General features: G+C 43.9%; 1 protein-coding gene across 1 annotated transcript in view; it reads left to right on the top strand.

The window, feature by feature from the left end:
- Ankfn1 (ankyrin repeat and fibronectin type III domain containing 1) overlaps positions 1-22,575 on the top strand; it is a 138,605-nt gene that overhangs the window by 58,279 nt on the left and 57,751 nt on the right. Inside the window, exons 5-7 of the mRNA XM_055620387.1 lie at positions 11,310-11,407; positions 13,913-14,003; positions 19,520-19,627. Coding sequence (XP_055476362.1) covers positions 11,310-11,407; positions 13,913-14,003; positions 19,520-19,627 — 297 coding nt within the window. The remainder of the gene's footprint in view (positions 1-11,309; positions 11,408-13,912; positions 14,004-19,519; positions 19,628-22,575) is intronic.

Raw genomic sequence — 22,575 nt, 5'->3', positions numbered from 1 at the left:
GCTGACCCTGTGGCTGGTGATTTTAATTTCTTTGAGTGTACAGCAGGATCTAGAAAGCTGGGAATTGCCCATACCTTGTATGTTGTCTCGATTTTTTCCCTGAGGCCAACCAAGTACTCATCCCCACTTCTTGTAAGGTCCCCATGATGAAACAAAGATGGATTCCAAGTTCACCCTGAAGAAACAGGTTACTTACAGAACGTGAGTGAGATTACAGTGAGCCTACAGCAGAGTTCTCAACCTGTGGGTCACGACTTCTTTGGGGGTCAAATGACCCTTTCACAGAGGTCACCTAAGACCAACTGCATGTCAGATATTTACAATATGACTCATAATACCAGCAAAATTATAAAGTAGCAACAAAGATAACTATGGTCACCAAACATGATGAACTGTATTAAAGAGCCATACATAGCATTAGGGGGCTATGCTATGCCCTAAAGCAACCTCACTGGAAAATTCGCTCCCATGATGGATGATAACTTCCCCAAGTCTGCATGGATGCAGCACCGCCTCCTCCGTCTGCCCTCCCTAGTCAATAAATTTGCAGGTTCTCTGTGAGACCATGAAGCTCTGTGCAGTCAGAGCAGAATTACATATTGCCTGGTTAGGAGGAGTAGCCTCACCCAGGTGAGGACCCCGTGACCCTCCCTGTGCACCCCTTTTGTGGGAAAGGTCAACCAATAGTCAACAAGTTTAGCTAGGATGGTCTTTTACAGGTAGATGTGGCTGGACTCATGAAGATGAACGCTGTCTGGCTTAAAGAATAGTCCTGTCCACCCTGTGTACACATGAGACAGCTGATCATTTGTTCTCTTTATCCAGCATCCCTCAGAAATGTAGACTACATTGCCAAGGAGTTCTTCCTGCAGCGGCAGGGGTTTGCCCTACTCAAAGCGTAGGGCAACTCTCAAATTCAGGAGCTTGATCTAAGAGAAAGGCTCTCACCCAAGGAAGCGGTACGCCTCTCCTTCAGATCTCTGACTGGCACTCAGTTCTGAGCCTCTGCTATTGCTTATTACAGTCTTACAGTCTTTAAAAAGCAAAAGCTTCTTTAATGAACCAAAGTTATCCCAACAGTTTCTCAAAAAAAAAAAAAAAAGCCTAAACAAGTGACAATCTAGCTGGACATCTTACAACTCAACACTATGGCAGTGTTCCAAAGAAAAAGAAACAGTGGAGGACTTTATCTGGATTACTGAACTATGAGTCTATTTTCTGTTCATAGCGTTCTAAAACTGCCTATTCGTGAAGCCCAGATAACCATGGAATAAAATATAACAGCAATGTATGACAATAAAATATTCTTATAACTAATAACAAAACATAATTCTAACGATGAAACCCAGATAAGTCCTCTTAGGCATGGGGCAGTCTGATGCCACGGGGAGGACTGGATTGGTATTTCTTGCCATGAAAACGGTCAACATTCAGGTTTGTTTGTCATGAAGCTGCTCAGTCAAGTTCAAAGCTGCCCACCTTGCATGCTTTGTCCTTTATCAGTTTCTGGGACAGCCCTGAGTGATGCCGGAGGAACAGATGCAGAAAGGATGGGCACTCTGCCGGCCATTGCTCAGGCCTCTCAGGCAGCAAGTAGTTGGTAACTGACCTCTGACCTCTGGGTGCCGCTCCCGCCTACCTAGGAGGCATGAGGATTTTGTTTTGATCACCGCTATCAGGATGTGACCTAACTCATGCCAGGGAACTCCACCCCCATCAGATGCTATATCCAGCTGGCCAGGGGGTCCACCAGAGCAATCTCATAGCAAAGGTTTAACTTGTTCCTTGAGGATGAGTGGATGCGTGTTGACGCACATATGTGTACACAAACATAAATGAATCTAGTAGGAATTTTATAGCATGTGATTTAGAAATACCGATAATATACGCAATGTTCTTTATTGCAAAGTCCTTCGAACCCAGTAACTTTCCCCAGATGCATTTCCTTATTTATTTCAACCCCTAACCTGTAGCCAACAGTCATAATTAATTCGTAAGTACAATTTTGACGTTAGCATTGGCTGCTATTTTCTTGCGCTTAACTGCAGCAAGACAAAGACGAAGCAACGAGATCCTCTTAGGAGACTGACTTGCTTACCAAGGCTGTAAGCGACTCCCCTGTTAAATCAAATCATAGTTTTAAAAGAGTAGAAGACTGTTTTCTCAGTTCTTTGTGTGATTTGCCTTGCAACTGCCCACAGATATTCTTCACTTAAATTTTTTATATTTATTGACCTGTGTGTGTGTGTATGAGTGTGTGTGTGTGTGTGTGTGTGTGTGTGTGTGTGTGTGTGCAAGTACATGTTATGACATGGCTGGGGGTGTCAGAGGGCAACCTGCAAAAGTCAGCTCTCTCTTTCCATCAAACGGGTTCTGGGAGTCACACTCAGGTCATCAGGTTTGGTGGCAAGTGCCTTTACCTGCTGAGCCATCTCACTGGCCCTGAAATGTTTCACTTCAATTTGCATTATTAATATCATCTCCATTACTTTCTTAAATCTAGACCACGGATCAGTAAACTTCCTCTCCAAAAGACCAGAGAGTAAATAAATTAGACTTCGCAAGCCACATATGGTCTCTGTCACACATTCTTCGTGTGTATGCTTTGTTTTTATAATCCTTCAGAAACGCAAAAATACTAAAGCCGTCCTTTGCTTACAAAGCACACAAAACCATCCTGGGGTCAGGTCTGGAAGGACAGTTCTCTGGTACTCGGGTCTAGACAGCTCCTGAAACAATAAAACAAGCTGTGATTTATATCATCCACCGACTCATGAACAATGCCAAGATCCCATGACTTCACTGGACAGGTGCTGAGAAGGCACAGCAGGGCAAATTACCAGTTCTCAAACACACACACACACACACACACACACACACACACGGGAGTGCACCACCTCAAGAGCAAAGGAGTAAAAAGGGGTGCAAGGAGCCTGAGCATTTGCTGTCTCTTGATGTTATCTATTCAGCTTTTTACTGATACAATTTTCTCTAGCTATAGTCGTGTTGACCAAATGTTTAACATTTTAGCGATTTCTAAGAGTTAAATGTAGCCGAGCACATCACACACTCTGTGGGACTCCCGGGACCAGCGCTGCCTTCTTCTCTCTTCCTATGAAAGCCACCTTGAAGAGCCACACTGTCCTACTGCATGGTCCCAAATGGGCCATGATGAGTAGGTTTTAAATGCTCTACTTTGTCATTTGTCTGAGAGGGAAAGCACCCACGCGTCTTACTGGAGACATTTGGCTGGCAGCAGCTGGGCTTCTGAAGGGCTGCAGTATTCAAAACACATTTCCTGCTTAAGCATGGCAAGGGAGCAAACTACTGAAGGCAGCAAGAACAATAAAAACTGATATCTCCCATGCAGATGTCCAAGAGCATCAAGAGAAAGAATAAATTCACACGAAGCAACAGCGCTATAACTCTTAGGAAATTCAAAAGCAAATGAAAACGACTATGTAGCAGACATTTGGAGGTGCCCAGTCGTGCTTGCTCATCACTTTTTTTTTTTTTTTTTTTAAAAACCTGGATGTTTACACATCTCTGCTCCCTGACGTATCTCTGTGTAGTGCTGGCACAGGACAAACAAAAACCAGAATGCAGAGACTACTCACAGGTAAATTAGCTCAGGCTACTTTTGTGGATGGGAGATTCTGACACTAAAGAGATAAATGCAGCCTTCCGATCCCAACTTCGATTTTAGTCTTCTAGAGGGGGTAGGCGCAGGAAAGTGTTCCTGATATTGGGGTGTGCGGGGAGACTTTTTGCCCTTAATTTAAATCATTGTTTTCCTAGGGAAATTTAATTTGGGGGAAAATGTTTTTCTAATTAACTGGATGACCGTGTGCTGTGCAAACAATAAAGATTCTTGTTTGAAAGTAACGCATGCCCCTGCTCCTAGGACTACCAAGGGAATTTAAGATGAAAAAAAAAAAAAATGCAAGCAGCTCCAACCTCACATTCTATCAGAGCTAAAAAAGACTCCCCGGCAGTTTTCATGTCAGTTCCCAATTTAAAAGCCACAAGAGTTGAGCGGGTTCTCACTGTACCGAGCCGTTTCTCATCGATAGAAATGGCTGCGATTGATTGCAACTGGGTCTCTTGGTGGGTGTGTCCTTCCCTCCCTCTCTGTTCCTCTTGTGCTGGGCTTAGCCTGCAAGGTTAGAAACTGCACATTTAGATGGCTCGGAGGAAGATTTCATAATACTAGTGTTGGGCTGGGCAGTCTAGCCAAATTCCATTCATTAGCTCAGGCGCCAGCCAGAGTATGACCAGCAAGAATGCTGTTTTGGTTCCATAGAAGAGCTGATAGGAAATCGGAAATGTCCCCACCCCCCTTTTTTTACATCTGTCTCTTTCTGCTTTGGTTCCTAAGAGGCAATATATGGACAAATGAAGGGTCCAGGATTCTGGGCTATGGAAGACAGGAAGCTAATCGCTAACTCAACCCCTAGTGGAGCAGCTCAGTCAACAGCCACTCTCTTTCTGATTTGTGTTTTAATCTATTCCAACACTATTCTTTTTTAAAGGTAGCTACGTAGAGCCATCAGAGTTGTGCATACGTTAGACTTTAAGCATCCCCAAAGCAGAAATCGAATATCCAACCCACCTGATGTTTCCAGAGATGCTATTACTGAGTAAAGACCAAGATGGGCTTTCGGGAACAGCACTATTTACAGACAGTCCCTGCCACAAAGGAGCTTCCCATTTATAGAGGAGGCACCTGGGGCCATCAAGGGAATCAAAATTCTGAAATCCCAACCTCTGCTCTGACCTCTTACACGAAAAACATAAAACAAAGGAGGAAGCGGGAGCTTCTTGGAGAAGTCTGAAAGTTGCTGGGGGAGGGGAGATTGGCAGGGGTGCGTGCCCTGGGAAGTTGGGGGATGCTACAAGGACCAGGTCCCCTGAAGTCAAGGCAGCATAAGCAATGAAGCTGGGGCGTGTGGTAGAGGGGCCGGGGAGAGGATTGTGTAGAAAACCCAACTTTCACAGCCTGGTCTTCCCGAGTATGCTCTGGACGGATGAGGCACCCGTGACTGGAGGATCTGCAGGGTAGCAGGTCTTATTTGTGTGTTGGCAGTGTTGCTTCCTGTTTGGGATTTTTTTTTTCGACTCGAGAGAAACCAGTTCAACACCAATGCAGGGTTGTTTGTCAATGCTCTTGCTTCTGGGTTGTCCTTATCCTTTGGAATAAGAAGCAGCCTGAGACGGAGGAGAAGCGTGCAGGCCACAGCACTCCACAGCTTGCGCTGTACCTGCTGTAGGTGATGCTCTCTGCTTGTAGAGTCATGGATCTTGACATTGCGTCTGTGACACCTTTGGGAGATCTTCTTCTTGCTAAACTTTGGAACTGTGTTTTAAAAAGCTTCCATCGAGTCGCTGTGGTGTGAAGACTAGGACTTTCCGGGCCCGTCTTAGTTCATTTCTGGTGCTAGAACAATATATCTGACACTGGTTAATTTATGACAGAAAGTGGCTTTTCTCTTGGGTCAGGGTTCTGGAAGCTGGGAAGTCCAGGTGGGTGATACCAACAAAAACGCATGCTTCTTTAACTCACAGCTGAAAGCAAAAATGTACAGATGAGACAGAACAGGGGAGACTGCCTCGTTTTGAGATGACCCACTCTCATGGTAACTAGACAGGTCCATAAGAACTGACCACTCCTGTGAGAGCAGCATTACTTCCTCTTAACAACCAAACCGTCTCTCAAGGACACTACTGCTTCCCTGCCCTGGTACATTGGAGACCACAATTGGCACAGCCAGGGCAAACCACACTCAAACTATAGCACTGCCCCAAATGACTCAGTGCTTTTGAAGCCTGGGTAAAAATTAAATATTTGCTAAAATCACAAAGCTTGTCATTTGAATAGCCATAGTTATCTGACATAAATACAGTAAATCAGAGTTCTGAGCCACAGCCTGACTTTAAGGGGCATTGACACCTTTTTGTGTTCACTCTCAGTTATCATGAGCCTCCTCGTGGTTTAACCCTGCTTCTGTTCCCAAACTAAACAGAGACGGTCTCTGTGATCTTTGTCTTCAGATTATGTATCTTATCTGGTCTTATACCTCTCGTCCTCTGGGGATTTAGAAAACGTAATTTTCTCAGGGTTCTACTACAGAGTCTTTAAACTGCCTGCGGAGAACTTTCCAGAGGGGTCATGCTCCATCGCCTTCCTAAAATCTCCTGTTGCTCTCAAAGGGACTCCTGTGCCCTGCTCTCTTCTTCTCCTCCAGCTGATCATAAGCAACTTTCATCTTCATGTACCTTCAGGCCAAAAACAGCTACCCCGTCCCCACCCCTGACCTCCCCTACCCCCAACCCAAAGAAGGACGTGGAGAAGAAAAACTGTTGGCAAACCAACAGGCTGGCTACCCCATGAGGAGAAACCTCACCCTCCGATCTGAATTCTTTTTCTCAAACCCCGTCACCTTTGAAACCTATCAGATGGGTCACAGGATCTAATCAGACTTCCATGTAAGATCAGGCAGCCTCGGAGCGGAACCTACCTCCGGTTTTGTTTTGTCTGTCAAGAAGCCAGGTCCTCATGTTCTACCGAAACATGTTTTTGTAAAGCACATTTCAATAAAGCAGAAATACTTTCTGTTCAGACAAAAACAGTGGTTTCTTCAGAAATGTTAAGCATTGTATCTTTGAGCAGAGTTTCACTGATGGCTTGCCAAGCACTCTGTTATAATTCCTACTAACGCTTCCTCTGATTTGAGGCTGTCAACTGAATTGTTAGACCAGAGTCCCAGCCCTTCCCTGGAAAACTTCAGCATGGGGCTCTGTGCCGGGGTCGTTTTCCTGTGGATCAAGATTTATATAAAAATACCCCTTTTTACTCGAAGTCTTGGGTGACAGGAGTTGAGCCTGAAGTTTCTCCACACTCGTGGTGCTGTTGACCGGGTAGATGAAATGGCATTCCAGGTGGCATGGCTGCTGTTGGCACAGGTCTGTCTCGGTGGATGTCATCTCAGGAGGTTCCCATTTTGCAGCCAGCCTCGGGGGCGGCCCTTGTCCCACCATTGCATTAGATGTCAGTGTGATCCAGGCCCTCAGACTGTTGATTCTCATGTTCTGCACTGGAAAATAGAAAGGAGCCTGGGTCTATGAGAAAGCCTGTCCAAAGCTGGCTGTTCTGGCCAGTGATTCATATATGTCAGAGGAGCAACAGGGTTCTGCCTTCCTTGAGCAGCTTCTGTGGGGGAAGCTGAAGGAATCCCAAGGAACAAAGGACAAAGACAAGTGAAGATGTCTCGTCACTGCAGCAGGAATTAGAGCAGTGGTTCTCAACCTGTGGGCCCACGACCTCTGGGGGTGGGGGAAAGGTTGAACAACCTCTTCACAGGGGCTCCCTAAGATCATCAGAAAGCACAGATATTTCCGTTGTGATTCACAACAGTAGCAAAATCACAGTTATGAAGTAGGAACGAGAGTCATTTTATGGTTGGGGTCACCACGACGTAAGGAACTGTGCGAAAGGATCGCAGCGTCAGGAAGGCTGAGAACCGCTGGATTGGAGGCAAACAGCTGACCGGGGAAGACTGACTAGCTGCTGCCTGCTGCCTAGTGGGCAGACGTGCTCTGCCATCTCCCATGCTGAGGATACGGAGTTCTTTGTTTCTCAACAATATTCAGGTTCTTGATGCTATTCTCTTAGCCAGTTCTTTTCTGAGGGCAAGATCCAGGACTCCTCTCTCAGAGGCCTTCTGAGGAAGTCTGGTTGAATTCTTGTAAAGAGCACCTGGTACGGAGCAGTCAAGGGTCTCTTTGTTTCTAGAGTTCTCCCCTACGGGCTCCCCCACGTGTTGGTTCTTCTAGATGTGTTTGTGTATTTGCTGCCTTTTTAAAAGATGTTTTACTTTTATTTCATCTGTATATGTCAAAGCCTGTGTGTGTATGTATGTCTATGTGTGCATGCATTCCATATGTATGTTCACCCCATGCATGCCTGGTAGTCACCAGAGCCCCTGGAACTGAAGTTACAGGCACTTATTAGCTGCCCTGTGGACAGTGGGGAACCAACTCCAGAACTTCTGTAAAAGCAGGCAGTGCTCTGAACTGTGGTCTCTCCAGCCTTTGCTACTCAGTTTTTTGTTTTGTTTTGTTTTGTTCTTGTTTTTTGTTTTAGCTTTGAATGCTAACTCTTGCATTGCTTTGTTGCTGCTGCTGCTGTTTACCTTCAGTTCAGGGTGACATTTTTCTCTGATTACAAAGTTTTCTCAATTTTCACTTTAAGAGACTCAGCCTCTTCAAGAGCTAGTAGCTCATCAGAAGAATAAAATAGTTTGAAATAATTATGTACATAGTTTAATATATAATGCATTTATATAAAATCTAGATGTAAAGAACATATCATATATTTTTAAAAGATCTTCTTTTTATATTATATTTAAGGATATATATTATATGTTATATATTATATAATTTATTATCTATTTATATATTTTATATTACATATAATACATGTATATATTATTTATATTATAAATATGTAAAAATAATTAATATAATATATACAGAAGATATATACATCTTCCTTAAAGTATATATGTGAGCCAGATATGGCCACTCATACCTACAATTAGAAGGTTGAGGTAGGAGGATCATCATGAGTTCAAGGCCAGCCTAAGCTATGTAGGAAGTTTTACACCCACTTGGGCAACAAAGTGAGACTCTGCCTCAGGCAAATAAAATATATATTTATGGGTTTCATGCTACACAGGATAAGGCAATGCAGGTAGGACCTGGAAGTTGATTCGTAATCTTACTCATTTGACTCTAATTACATTTTATAATATGTCTGAGAGCTTCGAAGGCAGGAGACAGGAAAAGCCTGACATTAAAGAAAAAAAAATCACTATTTTGTAGAAAGTACTTTTCTGGGAATGTGTGTATTTGTGTAGATACATACATAAACTACAAAATCTATATGTAGTACCAGGGGGGAAAAGAATGAGGGCCACTTCTCAGGTTTCTCACAATTAACAAGAGAAAAGGCTGCATACCGTAAAACAAAATACGGTGCTAATGCGGACAGAACATGCTGGTAACACAAATCAGGAGAATCAGTTATGTCCGAGGGTCCTAGAGTGGACTTTGCTGAGTCTCACAGGCTCATCAGCATTTCACCAACCAAAGACTGGAAGGCGAAGAGTCACAAATAGCAAAATATACATCGTGATCAGCTAAACAGGGTCTTACAGCAGAAAGCCCTTCTTTGCACACAGCAAAGGAAAAGAACAGTAGTCCTGGCTGGGGTCAGATATGAAGGTCCTTGAGAGCCCTGCTAAGATTTCATTTTATCCCCAAAGCAACTAAATGCAATGAAGAGATAGGATAAATAATGACTTTAACCTTTAATTCTCAGTTTGAAGCTTAGCTATTGTTTGAAGATCTCTTTATGGATGAAGAGCCAAACTTGTAGCTATCAAGATCTGTTCCAGGATTGCCACAGTAAAAGAAGAAATGAGGAGTTGACAGGAGCCAGTTTGGAAATGGAAATTCCGTGTTTAGTCATCAGCTGGTTGTAAGGAAGTAGGAGAAAGACAAGGATGTGCTGAGACTCTGGTCTGGTGGTTGGATAGATGAAGATTCAATTCACTAACATTGAGAAAAGAGTCTTGGCAAGGAGACACGCTTAGAGAGAATTCAGACAAAGCAGGGGTACTCGTGGGAAATTTACAGGAGGAAGCTCAAGTGCAAGAGAGAGGCCATACCTAGAGTCACACGTTTAAGACCCCCAGAGACACAAAAGATAATGTAAGCACCAGGGGCAAGCACACAGAGTAAAAGAAAAGGCTAACAACGCCATCACCCACCATTTCACCCCAGGAACATAGCATCAACTGGAAAAAGGAAGAGGAGGAGCCAGGAGGAACTTAGTCAGAGACAGTCAAAGAAGTGGGAGAAACCTAGAGAGCTGTAGCCTGGAAAAAGGAAGGCTGCAAAACAGTAGGGGAGGCCAGAAGCACGTCCTCCTTCATGGCTGCTACCAGCTAAGGGAGCTCTGGGAAGTTTAGGGAGAGTGATGCCTAGAGAGTGAAGAAAGCAAGCTGGACTTTCAAAGGACAGAGAGGAGGGGCAGGGGATGAAGACAGCAGCCCCCAAATGAGAGACGGATGACCCACAGGGCAGCAAACTGAGAGCCACTTTGTCTTAATTGTCAGTTATTAAGGTGCCATAGAGAATATATCATAAGTCTTCATGTCTCTTGTTTGTCGTCAAGAGGTAGGTGTTTCCATGTGGCTTCGGCTCCTAGGGCTCCTGCTTTGTCGCTGTTTGCTTTTAGTCCCTCCTGTATGCAAACAGTTATGTAAGACACCAGCTTCCACCTGTGATGTCCAATTCATCTTCCTCCGACTGTGGCCTGTGCATCCGGCGGAAGATGCTATGAAAGGGTACAGTCGCATACTATGATGGGATGTTGGAATTTGAGTTACATAAGCGTGGGTGAACACCTTCTTTGAGGATGTCAGAGGAAAAGAGCACTGGGCAGGTCAGCCACAAACCCCAGCTCCAGGGAAAGCTGTGGAGAAAAGCTGGGAGAAGGCTGAGTGGGGAGCAGAAGAGCTTAGCATACAAGACACTGGAGGGAGAGGGTATTTTCAGGAGAGGGTGCTGCAGGAGGAACTGAGCAGAAAGTGTCTTCATCTGAGATGAGAATGTAATGAGACTTCGAAAAAGCATTTTCAATAAAAGGAGACTTGGGAATTAAGAAGTATCCTAACGGACCCTTTGCTATATTCAATGACCTGATGTCCCTGATGTGTGTTTGTGTACACAGCGTCTTTACATAGCAATGGCCTCATGAACAAAACTTAGGAGCATTCACCCCAAAGACACTTCAATAAAAGATGAGCTAAATGTCTATTGCCTAGTGCATGCTGACTTAGGTTTGCGTAAGTACAGTCTACAATGTTGCTACAAGGAAATTACCTAATAATGATGAATTCCGCAGAGCACATCCTTGTCATTAACCAATGCATATTTAGTATGCATTATAGCTCACATTAAGAACATCACAAAATGCATGCCTACTGTCATATAAATCATAGCTATCGATATTTAAAAACTTACGAGCTATGTGAATGAAAATTAAGTTATTTTTCTCTGGAGGGGAGAGGCTCACTTTTAAAGAAAAGGTGAACTTGGAAAGGGAATGTGAGGACATCCAAGGAGGACTGTGAGCTATGCGAGGATGGGGGCAGGGAGGGGAGGACCATCGTTAAAGGCATTCCTTGCAGCACTGGTTATCATGTAACTGAGTCTGGTCTTATTCTCCCCCTCCCCCACAGTGGAATGGAGCATGTCTAAAGACTTTTCCCCTTTGGCCGGGGAGATCATCATGGACAACCTGCAGACCCTGAGGTGCACAATCACAGGACTCACCACAGTAAGTGTCCTCCTGATGGATTTGCCATCCTCTGCCTTTTGCACAGGGCTCCTGGTAGCAAATGCCCACTCAGCCAACACCCAGCCCTCTGACAAGAACTGCCATTCGTTAAGTGTGATATGTCTGGTACCCATAATCTGAGTCTCACAAAGGGGCGAGCAGACAGCATGAACCACTTTGTAAGCTGCCATGTTCTAAGGAGATCAGAAAGAAACTGGCCTCGTGCGAGCCTTGAAAGCGGCTGCTTTCTGGATCACAGTCTAATCTGCAAGGGGATCAAAGGCTCCGAGAGATCCAATTTTGACTCCCTGTCTGATGGTAAAAATAACAGTCTCATCTAGCCCTCACCCCCACCGCCTCACTGAGATCCGTCATCAATTGGAGTCACACAATTTCCTGAGAGAAATCCTTTTCCTCTGATTAGAAAGAAAAAAAAAAAAACCTGCCTAAATCAGCTACCACACAAAAGAAACTTATACATGGCAAAGGTACAATCTTTCTGTAACATAAACTAACTGTGAATGAAAAGCTGGAACTAGCCATCTTTATTTGTTCAACCAATCTAACTCAAATATTAATTATTTATTTATGAACCACAAATGAGCATCCACAATGCAAAAAGTAGAAACACCTAGCAAATCTGCTCAGACTGAGGAAACTCTGAATTTCCTCAAACAATTACAATTCAGAAGATGTTATTATAAATACATACGTTATACATATATATAATTTTTAAATCAAGATCTTTTAAATGTAATCTCAAACTTCTAAAATCCAACACAAATAATTAACATCGTAAGACCTTCATATGGGAGGAGCACAGAAATATTTCTGTTGTTTTCTTAGAGGTTAGCCAATTAAAATAGTTATCCGTACTACATAACCCCGAAACCTAGCATTAAAAAGCTGCCGTCCAGATTATTCTAAGAGAATTGTTGGTGGTTTGGTCACCACCAAGAATCCTGGCTTTTGGTCCTAATCGCATGTCTACACCAGAGAGCAGAACTGTGGATCACCAGAGCAAACAAAGCCCCCCAAGTGGGTGGCCCCAGAGATGCTATCAGGAGAAGACTGGCTCCAACACCACAGCTCGCACGGTGGAAGGAGGCCAGGAAGAACCCCAGGGAATTTTCACTGCTTAAAAGAAAAAGTGATATCGTGATAAAAATGGAAAACTCTCCACAGAGAGGTTCTCTGACATCTAAACTGGCTTCTCCAGGGATGAGGTTTTTCCACTCCGCCATCCAATCAGAGCAGTGCAGGCATTATGCTGAGCATATAAACCCCTGGAAGTGAATTTATAGTTCTAGGCCATCCCTATAACCTCGAGGTGCATGAAACCCAATTTTCAATGTTAAAGAGAAAGGTGTTAACGTCATCATATGGCAAGGCAATATCATTGAAATCCTAGCAAACTCTCCACAAAGATTTCTTTTTTTAACGCAAACACCATTTTACATTTATAGTAAGCAATTGTTCACCCGATATTGGCTTCTCTACCACCCCTTTGGTCTCACAGAGAAAATAAAACAAAATAAGAAAAGAAAGAAACCTCAAAGCAAATACTAAAACCATACAAAACACTTTAAAGGATTATCAGCAAGCAAAAATCAACACCTTAATTCTTAATGCCATAAAAAGACGTTAAAGAAAATAGGCCATCCTTTTAATAGTGGCTTTAAACTTGAAGTCACATCAGAAAGTTGATTTTTTTTTTCATGCCCGAACAGCTAAGTTAAGGATGCTCACTGGAGCACTATTTATTGTGGCACAAAACGGAAAGAATCCCAGAATCCACCAGTAAAGGACTGGTTGAGAAAATGAAGGGCTCTCTGCTCATAGTCAAGGACTATGCAGCCACTGAAAGGAGGAGTTCTGCCTTCATGCGCTAGTCTGCCAAGAGATTTATCGTAGTTTGCTAACTTTCTAAAGAAACCTGATTGAAGGCTGTCGCCTTTGGAGAGGGAAAATAAGTAGAAAAAGGCGAGGGTGGGAGATTGCTGTTGTTAGTAAACCTTGTAAAGCTGTGTGGGTTGGAAGAATTTGTGGTGTGTGTGTGTGTGTGTGTGTGTGTGTGTGTGTGTGTGTTAGTCTTTTGTTTCATTTTGTTTTATTCTTTTTATTTATTTTATTTTGTTCTTTGGTTGGGGCTTTTTGTTTGTCTGTTTGTCTGTTGGTTTGTTGGTTTTGTGAAGAGAGAGGAAGAAAGGACGAGTTTAGTGGGTGGCAAAGTGAGGGAGATGTAGGCAGAGTTGGGGGAAGGGAAACTGTGACCAGAATATATTAGATGAGAAATTGATTTTATACATACAAATATATATGTATATGTATGGAGAGAGAGAGACAGAGAGAGAACTGGCATATAATTTAGGGCCATGGGGAGTCAGGAAAAGTAACTATGATATTCCAATTCTGAAATCGAGAAAGTGCACAGAAACCAAGAGAATCCTCCAAATGTGATGGATTACAATGCCTGACGAGGTATCCTGTTTCACTTCTTTGCAGGGCCAACAGTATTTTGTTCGAGTCTCGGCTTACAACATGAAAGGATGGGGACCAGCTCAGACCACAACTCCAGCCTGTGCCTCGCCCTCTAGTAGGTGGTAGTACTTCCGGGATGGCAACATGCTCGGCTGCTCCAACCCCTGGGTGCCCCTGCCAGCTCCCCTCCCCCACAGCTCCTTCTAGCAGCAGCCCTGGAAGAATGGTCCCTCTACAGGAATGCTCAGAGGGTGGCAGCTCAGGGGAGGGAAGGGGGCATTTGAAATGACAGCAGTTTGCTAACAGTGGTGTCTTTCGTTAGCGGTAGCCTTCAAAAGTTATGGGAAAAAAAAAAATCTCAGCTTCAATTCAACATCTGTAGAATGGGTCTAAGTAGAACAGGTCTAAGTCGCATCCTCTTGCAGGGCTTTGTAGGGATGGAGAGGACACCATGAGAGTGGCCAGCCATTTTTAGTTCTCAGGGTTCCTTTCCTTGCCTGCAGTGCACTCATCCCATTGGTCTCCTATGAGGATGAAACCAAACACCTTTGAGTTAAAGACAGTCTGCCAAAGGAAAGCTTTTTTTTTTTATTAGTACTCACCCTGCAACAAATAAAATATCTAAAACTTTCAGTGGTGACTGAGGAACCAGCAAAGACTTCTTCCAGTCATTTGACGATGAATAATTTATGCCTGGTATGTTTGTTATAACTCCCTGTGTTTGGTATAACCAGAAATTTTAATTACGCAGAACAAACATCTTCAGCCAGACAAAAGAGTAGAGACTGTTCTTGACAATGAGCCTCACACTCCAGGTTGTATTTCCATCTGTTCGGAAAGTTATTACTGTCATTCATAATTAAGAGTCATGCCCTGCACTTCTTGTACGAGTGAGAGCTGCTTAATATTTTTTGGAACATAGCTTGTATCACATTCAAATGCCTTATGGATCTTTGTTTCCTTCTACCTCACTTTGCACACTTTGGGGCTAGTTTGAAGAAGTAAGGATGCGAACAGCTGCGTTCAAAATGTGCGCTACAGCAGTATATCGATAGTGGCTTCATACCATGTGTAGCAAAGAAAACAAATAGCCCCGTGTTCGTGTACAAGTGAAGTATGGTATATTCACGTCCATATTAAAGAACCAAACGTGAACAATCACTAAAAACATGTTTAAAAACCCATTGTGTAGGACTGTACAAAAAGTCCCAAAATAGAGCCTGTATGTAAAATAATGATGATCATGATGATGATGACAAGGAGGAGGAGGAAGATGAATGGAGGAACTCCATCCATCTAACCATTAGTTTATCTACAACTGGCTAGGTTGTGTCTAGATCGCTATCAGAATTTAACAGTGGGCTGGGGAGGTGGTTGAGGCAGTAAAGTGCTTTCCACACAAGCACGAGGACCTGAATTTGATCTCCAAAACCCACATAAGAAAGCCAGGTATGTTTTTGTAGCCCCAGCACTGGGGTAGGGACAGAAGCAGAAGGAGGCTAAGGCAGTCTAGCAAGCATGTCTCAATGAGAGACAATGTTTCTAAAACAAAGATGGATGGCAACTAAGGAAGACACCCAAGTTTCAGGTCTGACCTTCACATGTGCATATATGTGTGTACACATGCACACAGACAGACAGGTACACACACAGTTAATAGTAGATACCTGGGTTATGAGTTTATGAGGTTTCTGGTTTGTGTGTTTATAATTTTCAAATGTTATGACAACCTTTCATCAAAGACAAACCATGAGCCAGGTGATAAATTGTGGGCTTTGTGCGCAGTGTCTCTCCTTACCCTCACAGAAATCCTTCATCTTCCCTACAGCCTTGTGGATTTGCATCACTGTCATTGTCATCTGTGGCAATGCCACCATCAGAGAGAACCTCCATAAAACTCATTTCGTTCTGGGCATTAACCTAAGAACTTTATACAGTAGCCGTGATCTCTTTGATGATGAGGAGGAGGGAGCGATAACCTAGAGGCCTATTTTACAGAGCACAGCCTTCGCACAGTAATTCAGACAGAGGCTTTCCCGGAGGACACATCACGGGTACACAGCTGGACCGTGATTCAAAACTTGAATTTGTCAAGACCCTTCTATGTCTCCTATGGTAACCAGAGCCCCATTATCAGACAGAAAAGCAGGCTGAAGACCAGCCAACCACGTCTACCACCTCCAGGAGGATTGTTTGGTGATACAGGGTTACACACGGCCCTGGACCACCGATACCACTGCTCTCCAGACTCCCTCTTCATTTGATGATTTCATCATGAGTCTTATTTGGACATTTCCATTGCTAAAGACTTATCAGAAACATACTCTGGGACTAGCAAGGGTGAGACACTGAGGAACCAGTCCTATTGGCAAAGGCAGGGGTGTGTAGTATTGGAGATGGAGCAATAGAAAACACAAAAAGGCTAGTCTCGGTTAACCTGGGAGCACGGGAGGGGAACCAATGGCAAAGACGCACCCCACACAAATACTTACCTGCAGACGAGGTTTAACTTCTAAAGCTCAGATATCTGGGTTCCGTAAGCTTCGCTTTCTGTCCGGACGCCCCTCACACAAGCTCATGTGTAGACCACTCTCCGGAATGACAGGAACGGTTGTTCAGGGCTTAGATGAGTCATTTATTTGTTGGTAATTAACACAGCGAAACGCAATGCTTCCTAAAACGGTGTGCTTGATTAGCAAGGGTAGCTGGCAAAGAACAGAAAGCCTAGCATGTGGTTAGAGTTGCTGCAGACATGCCATATCGCTTGGAAAGAACAATATAAAAACACTCCCATTCTATTTATAAACAGAGTATGACATTGTGATGTAACGTGTATCAGTCTTCAGATATTTACTAGAGGACAATGTACTCTAACATGACAGAGTAATTGGAAATTTGGTAATATGTTCCAGTAAGCTATAAAACTTTTTTTTAATATTTTTACAAAAGGCCTTAATGTGTTTTTATAGACTTATGTTATATGGTATGGTACATAATAAGAGAAAAGCACCCAGACAGGCTTGTCTGAGTTACGATCAGGAAAGCCCTGATATGGCCCAGTGAGTGTAAGCTCTGCATTGTGTTGCGATTGAAGTGTCTCATTACCAGAACAGTGAGCTGTATTATGTGAAACAATCTGCCCTTTTCCTACCAGGCTAAGTTTATTCCTGTCAGGTTCCTGATTTCTTAATATATTTTCAATTTTCTCCCTCATCCCTGAAGTCTCCCATTTTATGTAGTCATCAGAACTTTCCCAACATCTATGAGGGGGGAAAAAAACCCATAAAAAAAATAAAAATAAAAAAAAACACTCTTTTCCAAAATGTTGGCATTGCTCAGAGCTTGCTTGGGCTGCAATTGAGCATTAGCAATTTTCTTATGTATCGTAAAGTCATCAGAGCCAACTCATCTCCAATGTAATAGGACTAGGCTGAAAAGCGGAGGCCCATTCCACTGCCCCTACACCCCTCCTTGTACTGATGACAGCATTAAGACTCATTAGAACATATTACCATGTTCAGGTCCATGTACTAACTCAGCCACCCAGGAGTATCACTCCGGCGCAGGCTCCTACTCATCTTCACTGCACCATGGGCACTTTGAGAGCCATGACTTCAACTAAAGGAGCAAAGACCCATGTGGGGCCATGAGGGCAATTGTTTATTCTGTGTCCAGATGCAAGCTGCACTGTAAATGGTCTAAAGGCCTCTGGCGGTTATTTCCCTAAGCTTCAAATGGGCCAGCCTTCCTCAACACCATCATGCTTGTATTCCCGGTGCCTCGCCAATAGCATACTGGGCATCTCCTGTGTGCTGGGATGCTACCTGACTCATACTCTTTTTCTTTCAATCTTATCTTCCAAAGGAGATTAAAAACTGACTTTGCAGAGGAGAAAAGTGAGGCAAAAAGGAGTTAAGTCATGGATCTTGCCCACAAGGAACAGTCTACAAAGGCCAATGTTCTGTCTCCAGAGTTGACCAGAACTAAGCCCCAACAGAAGAACTCCAAATAAGTTCTAACTCTCTTGCCCAAAAGTGCACAGAATAATGAAATGAGCATGACCACTACACATGGGATCACTAGATCACTTGTCATAATGCTGGCAGGGCCACCGAACTGAGTGACACAGGTCTGGAATGGGGAAGGGATGTTTCAGCTTCATCTTCCTCAAGGTAAAATGGAGAACCATACGTAGGAGAGAATGGGAATGAAGAGGGACTTGAAGATCTCTGAGGCCTCTTTCTTCTTAGATAATCATCAGATGGGATGAAAAGTAGTGTTTCCATACTAACTCGCCTTCAAGTCTTATTTACAGAATGCCTGTCACAAGACAGGCTTTGTGCCAGGTCCCTAATAATGAGATGAGATGAAAATCTCATTTCATCCCCATAAACCTCTCACAAGACAGACACCATCCTCGTTTTTCAAGTTAGGGAGTGAAGGCCCTAATGACAAAAAGGACTTGCCTGGGAATAGGAAGAGGCAGTGCTCAAGTTGGAGTTTAGAGCAGACCCCACGACCTAACTGTACCTTACCCTGCCTGATGTAATAAACCCTCTCTGGGTTTAGCTGAGTACCAGCGATGTCCCTCCTAAATGTATACATCCCTGGGCTGTGCATGGACCCCTGTGAGATGCTTGGACCTATCTGCTATGAAGTACTTGACTGTGTGAATGAGGAAGACTCTGTATTTTAGACTAATTCTGTCAGGGAGTGATTTGAGACTCAGTGGCTTTTCTGAGGGGGAGTGACTAGCCTTCGTGGAGATAGATGTACTTGAAGTTATTGCCATTGAGATGTTCAGGGGGAAAAACTAGAAGAGGAAAAATAGAAGCGGGGTTGCACAATGAAGTGACTGACCTGCTGGGGGAAAAAAATCTAGAGCAGAATTGCAATCTTGACATTAGTCCCATATGAGTTATTACTCTTGATATCATTATAGCCAAATGGAATGAAAATAGAAGGGAGAGACAATCTCAGTGGGGACTGCAATTTAAATTTGCCATGTAAGCTAATACTGTATATTTAGAGACGGAGCAGACAGGGTGGTTGGTGGCTCGGAGTATGTGCAGGGGCTGCTGTGCCAGCTAACCAAAGCAGACATTCATTAGAGCAAAATGTAGATTTCCATTTCTTGGCATCTGATGTGGGCTCTTTCCTTGGAAAGAAATGTCAATTTGGCCAAAAGTGTGAAACCTACAATAAAAGCATTGGGACTGTGGATTTCATCTAGTCTGCACATTCTCGCCCGTCTTTTCTACTGTGAAAATCCAGTTGAAAGTTGGGGTTCCGAGTGAAGAGGTAACAGGGGTGCTGATCAGGACAAGGGATGCTGAGGAAGGGGGGAGAGGCCTAGGAGAGGAGATATTGGGCTTCCAAATTTCCTATTTCTTTTGGCTCTCAAGTACTATTTTCTCTTGCCCAAAAAACTGCCCAACACAAGAAGCCAACCACAATTACTGTTTTGCATAGGGTTCTGAACAATGGCAGCTCCCAAACCGTCGGTCGGCATCGCTGCCTGCCAGTTCTGCGTGTGCTGGGTGCTCACCCACGGAGCCTGTGGGCACTAAACACAAAACCCCAGCGCCTCGGCTTTAAAATGTCTCTCTGTTTGTTTCTTTTGTTCAATAGACTGGAAAGACTATGACGACAGAGAGCCCAGACACAAGGGACAGAGCGAGGTTCTGGAGAGCCTGCTGCAGCAGGTCCGAGCCCTTCATCAGCGTTACAGCTGCCGGGGTAAGGATAAAATCTGTGCTGGCCCATCGGCTGAGGTCTCGGTGGCGCCGGTAATTTTAGCAGTTTCCCAGCTGGGTCATACCTTCTCATTCATCAGGGAAAAAGAGATATTAATATTTGTACATCTGGAATCACTTTACAGTACTATCTTGCTTTAACCCTTCCACGGAGCCTTCCCTCTCCTTTCCTCCCCTTCCTCTCTCCTTCTCTCCATACACACACACACACACACACACACACACACACACACACACACGTTTGAAAATAAGCACAAGTTTGGGGGTGAGGGGTGGGAACAGCCTCTGCTACCATTCTCATCTCTGAGTTAGTCCTTCTCAACACTCCTCAGTGGGGCCTATGAGACAAACTCAACAATGACAGCCACGACAACCCTTCACACTGATTGCTAAAATAGCTTTACAATGCATTTTCACATCCACTGTGCCAAAATCTCGTCCTCACTTTGGCCGTCGTGAGGGAAGCTAAGTTGGTTTGCCCAGTGTCCTAATGCCAAGCTACGGCCTGGGATTTGTGGTGCCATGTCCAGTCATCCTGCTGTGGCTCGTTTTTTTCCCCCGTGAACTTTGATCCCACCTTGAACTTTAGTCTTCCTCTGTCCCACTGATTGGGTGGGAGGAGAGCTCACCTCCTCTCTGTTTTAGCCCCGCTTCACCCAGAGGCTCTGTGAGATGCTTTTAAAAGCTTCTCTGTTGCTTGGGCGGCTCAGATGGGACAGGGTCGGGTTTCTGATCTGTGTAATGATTCGTGGAAGAGGCACTTAGTTTTATTTGGAGAATTAAAGCCTCCATAAAGTTTTCATTTTCCATGCTCCCATCAGATCTCCAACTGCTCTGCTCTCTAGATTCAGGGCGCTGCTGAGCCAGCTGGGTAAAACACCCATGGCTCACGCTAAGATGCTATGCTCGCTGTTTAGACGAGGAGGCATAAATCATACTTAGCATTAGCAAAAAGTATCCCAATTACTATAAAGCTCTGACAACAGGGCCCTTCAGAAACACTAGCTCTATCTGGAGATGAGGACAAGCGTTTGCTAGAAAACGGTGTTTTTCTAATGAGAGGTAAATACATGCGAGGGCAGCCGGAGAGGGAAACCCAAGTGGGATTTTCATTCCCGGATCTCTAGGAAGATTTGACATCTCCCCACACCCCCACTTCAAAAAAAGGAGACCTGCAAATGTTCTACACTGACCAAAGTCCATTCAGCTCTTGTTTCCTGGGGCTCATTTAATCAAGTTGGGTGTTACCTCAGTTCCTCTCTTTTCTGCCTCTCCCTTGCTCCCCTGCCTACTGGCTCCTGTATGAAAGCAAAGGTGATGGAGCAATCGCACAGGTGTTCTTTGCAATCCACAGCTCCTCTGAGGAAGGAAGCTGAAACTGCTCATGACCAGGAAAGTTGATTTTGGGTTTGTATATTACTAAGGGTTCAGATGCTCTCCCTATTACCATATGACTACTATCCAGTAACCAAGAAATGACTTCCCGGATAGCCCAGTTATTTCTATGATTTCCACTCAATTCTTATTATGCATGTACATGCCCCTCCCCCAATCAAAGCTGTACGCATATTAGGGATGATGTAGCTAAGGAATAAAGTGGACCTTCCCCAAAAGGGACTTTTTTTTAATTTTTAAAAAATATCCTGGGCACTGAAATAATACAGACAATGTGAGAGGCACAGCAATCCTGTGAGAGGCTCGGCTCAAGAGCTCAGGTCAGGTAAGGTTAGGAGACACAGAATTCCTCACCACTCTTGTGGAAATGGAAACTAGACTTCAGAATATTAAAAACCACAGTAAAGAACCTAACAAATTTGATTAAACAAGTATGTTCCGGATTCTTCAGCCATGTAAATCCTTTGCCATAGAATTAATATTCTATGGTGTAAGCGTGGGACAGCGTTGGCTGACCCTGTAACCCATCAAGATAAAATAAAGTACCTCACAGACAGAAAAAAAAAAAAAAAAAAAAAAAAAAAGCAGTGATTCTAAGATGCTGCAGTGTAACTCTGGGGGTCAAAGGTCAAGCAAAGGCTGTGTAAAGTCTGCTAAGAGACAACCACGAAGACGATGTTTTGAACATTCGACTACTTTGAGATAGTGCGGTTTACTGGGGACGCACACCTTTATGAACTTGGCATATAGAAAAGCAAATAATTTCCCTGAGTCCTACTTCTACCGTTTAGAGTTTTCTAGCCCCATCACATCTTCCTCATCAGAAAATCGGGCTGTCTAACTTGCAGTGTTATTATGAGAAGAAAATGAGAAAATAGATTCAAACCACCCTCACGGACTCTAGCTCATTTTCAGTCATTGTTCTTGCAAGAGAAGAATGGGGTACCATTCCACCAACAGTGATTGGCTGGCACATCCTAGCATGAAAGCGTGGGCAGGGACTTCACTGTACCGAGCTGGGGTACTCACCAATTCTCAGCAGATTCCATTGCAGAAGTGATAGAAAAGCATCTCAACTCCTCCCCAAATCCTGTGCAACTGGTACCAAAACCTTTCAAATCCTTATGCCCTTCAGTTTTGAAACTTTGTTTTCTTATGTAATTTATTTCTTCCACCATCAGTACCCTTTCTCCTTCCTTCTTTCCTGCTAGAATTATTGTTAATTAGAGCTTGAAACCTCCTAAACTAGTCCTTTTGTTTTCTTTCTCCACCCTAGTTCTCTTGTTTGTTTTTAAGGTAAGGTCTCAAAGCACATCTCTAGTTGACTCACTATGCTGACCAGGATGACCTTATACTCACAGTGGCCTCTCCCTATTCAGTGCTGGGATTTCAGCTGTGTACCACTATGCCTAGCCTAATTCCTTTGATTTTCTTTAGTGTTCCCCTCTGCTTTCTATCCTGACATCCTTTTACTGCACTTTCTCAAAAATGTGTGTGTGTGTGTGTGTGTGTGTGTGTGTGTGTGTGTGTGTGTGT

Source organism: Psammomys obesus, unplaced genomic scaffold (genome assembly GCF_907164565.1).
Source record: "Psammomys obesus unplaced genomic scaffold, mPsaObe1.curated_primary_1811, whole genome shotgun sequence".
Classification (NCBI taxonomy): Eukaryota; Metazoa; Chordata; class Mammalia; order Rodentia; family Muridae; genus Psammomys; species Psammomys obesus.
The sequence above is the reverse complement of the archived record's forward strand: the minus strand, read 5'-3'. Positions and strand labels throughout refer to the sequence as shown.